At 53.4% G+C, this 7262-nt stretch overlaps 1 protein-coding gene across 1 annotated transcript in view; it reads right to left on the bottom strand.

Annotated features, from left to right (window-relative positions):
- Kirrel2 (kirre like nephrin family adhesion molecule 2) overlaps positions 1-5326 on the bottom strand; it is a 9874-nt gene extending 4548 nt beyond the window's left edge. Inside the window, exons 1-11 of the mRNA XM_036202213.1 lie at positions 5201-5326; positions 4852-5001; positions 3595-3744; positions 3283-3443; positions 2703-2853; positions 2455-2560; positions 2216-2364; positions 1849-1976; positions 1625-1757; positions 1270-1370; positions 909-1128 (exon numbers count right to left, since the gene is read on the bottom strand). Of these exons, the coding sequence (XP_036058106.1) occupies positions 909-1128; positions 1270-1370; positions 1625-1757; positions 1849-1976; positions 2216-2364; positions 2455-2560; positions 2703-2853; positions 3283-3443; positions 3595-3744; positions 4852-5001; positions 5201-5252 (1501 nt within the window). The 5' untranslated portion in view covers positions 5253-5326. The remainder of the gene's footprint in view (positions 1-908; positions 1129-1269; positions 1371-1624; positions 1758-1848; positions 1977-2215; positions 2365-2454; positions 2561-2702; positions 2854-3282; positions 3444-3594; positions 3745-4851; positions 5002-5200) is intronic.
- Positions 5327-7262: the final 1936 nt, after the last annotated feature.

The raw sequence follows: 7262 nt of genomic DNA, 5'->3' as shown, positions 1-7262 counted from the left end.
GTGGCCCACAAGATGGAAGGAGAGAACTTATTCCTACAGAGTTGTCTTCTGACTTCTGCATATGCACTGTGTCAGGAGTATGCCCCTCCATAAACAAACAACTAAATGTAAGCAAGCATCCTAACTTTAGGGTTGCTTAGAACTTGAGAGTGGGGGGGGGGGGACTGGAGAGCTGGCTCAGAGGTTAAGAACATTGGCTGCTCTTCCAGAGGTCCTGAGTTCAATTCCCAGCAACCACATGTTGGCTCACAACCATCTATAATGAGATCTGGTGCCCTCTTGTGGCATGAAGGCATACATGCAGACAGAACACTGTATATGAAATAAATAAATCTTTAAAAAAACAAACAAAACAAAAATCTTGAGAGTCGTAATAAATAAATCTTTAAAAAAACAAAACAAAAACCTTGAGAGTCGTAATAAATAAATCTTTAAAAAAACAAAACAAAACAAAAACCTTGAGAGTCGTCTATTTTCCAGTTTCCCAGATTTGTGGGTTCCTAGTATGGAATGGCCTTTCCACTTAGGGCTCTGTATTTGAGAGAATTTATTGATCTTGGGTCTTGTGATTCAAGAAATTCATACTTTTTTATTACATTTCAAATGTTACTATATGTACATATATGTGGGAGGTGCATACTACAGTGTAGGGATGGAGGTCAGAGAAGAACTTTGGGGTATTGGTTCTCTCCTCCACGTGGGTTCTGAGGGCTGAATTGGGGTCATCAGGCTTAGTGGTGAGTGCCTTTACCTGCTGAGTCATCTCACGGACATAGTTTTGAGACTCACTATGCTTGGGGAGTCTTTGCATTTGGGAACCTTATGGTTTGGTGGCTTCAGTCTTGGGAATCGCTGTGTTTGTGGGATTCGGAATCCCCAGGTTTCAGGTCTTTGGGTCAGTAACTCACCTCTACGGCTCAGGTGGACCTGTGCTCGGCCCTCACCCAGGCGGTTCCTGGCAGTGCAGTTGAAGGCCCTGGTAAAGTCGGACTCCTGGGTCCCGGAAATGTGTAGCACAGAAATAAGGCCTGGGCCGTGTCCTCCCTCCACTTCCGGGGCTGAGAAGGCTTCCACCAGGAACCTGCCTAGTGAACCTGCCTCCAGGAAGCCCTCGTCCCAAGACCAAACCTAGGGGCCAAAACAAAAGGAAATAGATTAGAAGCCTGGGGAAGCACAGAGGAGCTGGTGGGGTGTGGGAGATGTCAGTGTCAGGTGTGGGAGGGTGGATTACGGCTGGTATGTCAGAGGGGTGAGGGTTCTTTTCCTTACCACGGAATCCGGGGCAGGAGAAGCAAACACCACACACTGGAGGCGAGCAGGGCCCCTCAGGAAGGCTGGCGCCGGGTGGGGGGCCGTCACTACTGGGGGAGCTGGAATGGAAACTATAAACCATGAAGCAGGGGTCTCGACCTCTCCAAAACCAGTTCTGAATGAGGCGAGGTCAGACCTGGCCACTGTGGTTTCATCCTTGAAAAACCAGGCCACGCCACTCTACAGACTACAATAGGCCTGCCCCTCCTTCAACAGTTCCAGCTGCAAACCTCAGTCCCACAGCTTATAACTTCCTTTCTGGGCCACGCCCTCTCGGCCCACCCCCTACTCCAAGACGCTTGGGGTCTCTCACCATTCACTGTCAACCTCGCCTGCGCTGTGCCGCCTCCCAGACCTGAGCGCTGCGGCTCAGCCCTGCACACATAGTCACCCGCATCCTCCAGCGCCGCGGATGGAAGATGCAGCGTGGGTCCCGAGCTCAGCACCTGGCACAGGGAGGGGGCATCAGAGACAAGACTCCGGGAGGGATCCCAGCCCACTTCCAACTACCGTCCCAGGTCCCAAATCAGACTTCACCTGAGAGCTACCGAGGCGGGTCCAAGTAATCCGTGGAAGTGGGTTCCCTCGCCAGGCACAGCTGAAGGAGGCGTCTTTCCCTATGTCCACGGACACGGGCTTTGGTTTTGCCTGCAGAATAGGTCCATCTGGAGGAGAGAGAGAAGTTGGGTGGAATGAGCCCCTGACACAGGATCCGCTAGCTACTCCAAAACAGTAGGTACAAATGTAGGGCTCCCGCCACTGAAGTCCTCTACCACAAACCCCGGCCCTGCCTTGCTTAGAGGTTGATCTGGCCCAGCCAAACCTCGCCCTGCTACCTGCTCTAGCCCCGCCTTCGAGCACAACCACGCCCACCTCGGCCACACCCACGGCCCCGCCTGCTCACACAGCACTTCCAGCGCGGTGCTTCGGTTAGCGCTTCCCACCGCATTGCTGACCTCGCAGGACACTGGCTCAGTCAGGAACGTGACGTCTGCTACGACCTCCAGCCTTGGCCCACGTGCCCCGAGCACAGGGGATCCCCCCTTTGCCCACCTGCGGAGACAGTAGCGATATTAATATCGCTCATCCTATCCCTCTTCAAGAGCCCATACCCTGCTAGAGACAAGTGGCATTTGTCGTCACCTGTAACCGGTGACAGGAGGCTGGGCAGTGGCTTGACACCGGAAAGTCACCTTCTCCCCCTCCTGCACAGTCTGGGGCTCAGCAGACAGAGTCACCACTGGGGGATCTGTGAGAGCAAGGCAGGAAGGAGCTGGGCTTTCGGTGCCAATCCCCCAGGTATCCCAGGGTGTCCTCTTTCTGCCCTCCAGCTGGCTCAGACCCAGGAGTTCAGGCCCACCCGGGTCTTTCCAGGACCACCTGCAACTCACACTGCAGGATCAATGTAACGGCTGTGTCCTTCCCTGTGGGCAGGGCCTGGCTCCGGGCTCTGCAGATCAAGGTGGCTCCATCATCGTGACTGGAAGGGGTCAGGAATAAGGTGTTTTCCACTGTCCCAGTGGTCTTGTCCTTCATTGTGGTCTGGAGGTGATAGATAGACAATAATTATTTCTTTTCTTTTTTGGACAGGATCTCACTATGAAGCTAAGGCTGGCCTTGAACTCATGACCCTCCTGCTTCAGTCTCCTGAGTGCTAGGGTTACAGGTGTGTATCACCACACCCCATATCAATGATTTCATCTATAGCTTACACAGGTAGTGCTTACAATGTATTGGATACTTTTAGACATTCACATGTTTTGTTTAATTCTCTATATTATCCTAGGAGGGAATGCTACTGTTTTTTCCATTGTATAGATAAGGAAACTGAGAGACAGAGAAGTTAAACACCACAGCAAACATTAACAAATGACTGAGCCAGGAAGTCTGGCTCTTGACCTGAATCAATTTCAACCCTGAATGGCTGCCATTCTCCCTTAGTGATCAAAGTGGCAGAGATGTAGACCCAACCTGGTGGAAGGTGGTCCCATCCAGCCGGATCCCATCTCGGAACCACAGCAGTTCAGGGGCAGGTTGGGCATCCCCTCGACTCCGACAGGTCAGATTCCCAGGAACTCCAGCAACCAGAGACACTGCGGGGCCGCCTAGTACCTGAGGGGGTTCTGGAGGGACTGCATGGCAGACCTGGGGTCAGAATTGCATCCTGGGAGCCTCTGACCCTCTCACCAGTACTCGCCTAGGATTCCTAGACCTCCCAAGTAGCCCTCGATGCCCCCACTCCACACCCCCAGCTCCTAAAGCACAAACGGGCTGGGTCCTCACCCATCACACGCAGCTGGGCAGGCCGTGATCTGAGGCCCGCTTGTGAAGCCTGGCACTCATATGTTGCTTCATCTTCCAGTTCCACAGGCTTAATGTGGAGGTCATGCTGGCCACTGGCTGCATTCCCTGATATCCAGTACCGGGACCACCCTGAAGACGTAAGAGACCATATGTAATTGTGAACTCCTGGTCTCAAGTCTCCAGAATCCCACCCCAGGGAGCAGAGTAAGAGTCACACATTACATGCTAAAACACCATCAAAATATTTGGGCTGGGGTCAGGTGTGGTTAAATTCCAGCACTCGGGAGCATGAGGCAGGCACATCTCTATGAATTCCAGGCCATCCTGATCTGCATAGGGAATTTAGGCTGGCCAGGACTACACAGTGAAACACTGTCTCAACAACAATAACAACAACAACAACAACAAATAAACAAAAACAAAAGCTGGGGGAGCTGGGTCTAGAGATTCTAAGCCTCCTGCCAATTATAGTCCGCCACAAGTTTGGGAGTGAAAAAGCCAGAAAGGGATACAAGAAAACAATTCCCGTCAAAGTTAGCGTGTGGGTGGTGCATGCACGCAAAAGGCTGAGGCAGGAGCATCTCAAGTTTGAGGCCAGCCTGGGCTACAGAGGGAGACCCCAACTCAAAGAAGGAAACAAAACAAATAACCAAGAAAAAAAATAGATAAAACACTACTTTTCTGGATTCTAGATATAAAACAAAGAACAATCAGACTGCAACCCACAGAACCGGGGAGGCTGTTATAGCAGGGGGGACCCTAGGATGACTGTGGCTTATAATAAGTTTTGGTTTGATTCAATTACTGGGCAAGCCTCAGTGAAACATTTCACTATTAGGATAAGAATTTATACTGTATTAAGCTGGTAATAGAAAAATAAATAAATTAATAATAAAAAGTTTTAAGAACCACTGCCTTTCGCCCACCACAGAGGAAAGTTAAAGGGGGCGGGGTTTCTGAAGAGCTCACAATAGCCTGTGCATTAATTACATGACTGTCTGTAGTTATTAGTAAACTATCTATGCATGTATATGATGTTTTAGAATAAAAATGATAGTCCCTAAACCCAAGAAATCACATCCCCCGCAAAAAAAAAAAAATCATCTTAAAACTCAGGGTTCCCAAATATTCACTGGGAGGCCACCAATCTCCAACGTTAAAACTGTCGGATGCAGCCCATTCCCCCCCCCCCCATTATGTTGCCAGCCCTTCCCAGAGTAGAGAGACCTGACTCACCTGGAAGGTCTCTTTCGCCCCCTAGAGCCAGCCCATCCTTAGTCCACTGCACGAGCCCCCGGTAAGCGCCCAGAGCACAGGGTAGCCGGGCTTCCTCCCCCAGCAACACCACCAAGTCTTCTGGCTGTTGCAGGAAATGGGGCGATGGGCCTAGGAGAAGACGGTCAGTACAGCTGTGCTTAGGTCAAGAATCCCCTTAGGCAAGACCCAGGTGGTCCAGTCTCCAAAGCTCTCCTTCCTCAGATTAGGAGCCCTGGCTTCTAATCTCTCACACCCAGGAGTAGGCGCCCTTAGCTACTTCTCCCAAACAAGGCGAACAGATAACCCTCCCTGCGCCCTTCCGGGGTACCTGCAAGTCCTCTGAAGCAACAGAGGAGGACGAGGAGGGCGGGCCCCAGCATCCCGAGTGTGTATACCCCAAGATCCCGCAGATTTAGGGTTGCGCTGGTCCCCTTCAACTTCTTCCTCGACAGCACGCCTCTCACCACGCTGGACTGGAACCTTTCTCTGCACCCTACTCTCTCCACTCCCAGGCTGGAAGAGTCTATGTCTGGCCTGGAGTCCCGGAAATCTGGCTCATCCGCATCCTTCGATGCTCTGGACAGCTCTCTGGTTGCACGCCCTGGGTCTGCAGGAGACCCGCGGGAGGGCGGGATGCTACTCGCCCCGCCCCCTAGATACCCGCCCTCTTCCCATTGAGAAACTCCCGCGGCTTGCGTGCCGAGACTCCGGGCGCTCCGGCTCGCGGTTCGCGCAGCAGGAGGGCGCCCCTGTGTTATCACCTGGGTCCAAGCAGGGGGCCCTGCTCGAGTAGGACACCTGCGCCCTGCTGAGGTTGAAGGGGAGGCGGGCACGAGGAGGAGAGAAGATTGTGGAAGAAACTTGCTCAGCCCGGACTCAGGAGGGACTGAGCTGAGTGGAAACCGAGCTATAAATGGGAACCCCTGGGACTTCGCCAGTTTCCGTGCCCTGGGGAGGCGGGGCCCAGGCTCCCGTGGGCCTGCGGGTCGAGGAGAGGGCACTCAGGCGTTGAAGGACTACTTGGGAACCATGAGAAAAGAGGGATTCAGCTCCCCACTTCCCCAAATACCCACCCCACCCCCACGCTGCCTTGTTATCGCTACAAGCCTAACACACCCTAAGATGTAGGAATCCAGCCCCGCCCCACGAGTTCCTCTCTTCCCAGAACTCAGCAGTACCCAGCCATGCCCTCTCTCAGCCTAGCGGTCCCGGGCCCCTCTGAGTGGTTGCTGGGCGACGGCTGGGAGGCGGCGGTTCTCTAGCTCTGGCAGGCAGGGAGGCTGGGAACCGCACAGCTTGTCCTGACAGCTCCCGTGCAGCCCAACTGGGGCGTTCCCACGCTGCGCAGCTGGCAGAGCAGGTGGGAGGGACCCTGAGTTTACTAAAGGGGCGCGCTGGGGCTGGGGCGAGCTGAGATCCCAGGTCTGACATTCCTGGACCTATCAGAATTAAATGACATGGAGGGTTCAGACTGGTGTGTCTAAATGTCAGAGGGTTGGCCTTCCAGGGAGAGGGGTGGTTACGATCTCTGCTGGCTGAGAAGCTGGTGGACCTTGCAGTCTGCAGCATGGTGCAGTTGGGCCAGGTTTGGAATATCTGGTCTTAAGTCTTAGAGCTACTGGATTTAACAACCAACCTCATTCTCAACTCACCCCCACTGGCCCAGGAGGATTGGAAAACCAACAGACGGAACAGCTGTGCTGAGTCCTATAGGAGTGTCGGGGAGGGGGCCGGGGGCTGGAAAAGAAGGTCCTGTGGATCTGCTCTGGGGGAATCTGAACTTCTGTGTTTTGAAATAGGACAGGCTTGAGTCTTGGGGAGGAAGTCAGGTGATGAGGCTGTTTTTCCAGATACCTGATATAGCTTCCCTTTCCTGGCACTCTGGGGGCCACCGACATGGAAAAATGGAGAGCCTGGAGTCCCCAGAGTGTTTGGGGAAGGAAAACAGCCAAGGCTGAGTGTAGAAGGTGTGTACTAATTAAACGTTCCAGCAACTGACAGCTCTACTACACCTTGGCCTCCAAGGGTACCATCTGGTAAAGGCCCCATGGCAGACCCTTCCTCGGTTAGGTCTGTACGCAATCCGTTTCCCAGGATGTGTTGAGGGGTTAGAGAAGGGAATGAGGACGGAGAGTAATGAATCAATAATGGGCATGGGTGGGAGAGAAAGACCAGAGGGCTCAGCCTTGGCAGTTAGCTGTGGGGGCTCAGGCCAGATGCCTGGACCGCCTCCTGGAGGAGGGGCCCTGGTGGGGTAGGAGGTTTGTAGGGAAGACAGGGGTGGGGGTTGGGGGTTGGAACAGTTGCAATTCCTTCAGGAGATAAGCAGGCAGAAGGGGCTTATCCCTGGCGAATGCAGCTGTGCACCCGGGTTGAGAAGGCAGGCCAGC

Source organism: Onychomys torridus, chromosome 1 (assembly GCF_903995425.1).
Source record: "Onychomys torridus chromosome 1, mOncTor1.1, whole genome shotgun sequence".
Classification (NCBI taxonomy): Eukaryota; Metazoa; Chordata; class Mammalia; order Rodentia; family Cricetidae; genus Onychomys; species Onychomys torridus.
Note: the sequence above shows the minus strand (reverse complement) of the source record. Positions and strands in the feature narration are given on the sequence as shown.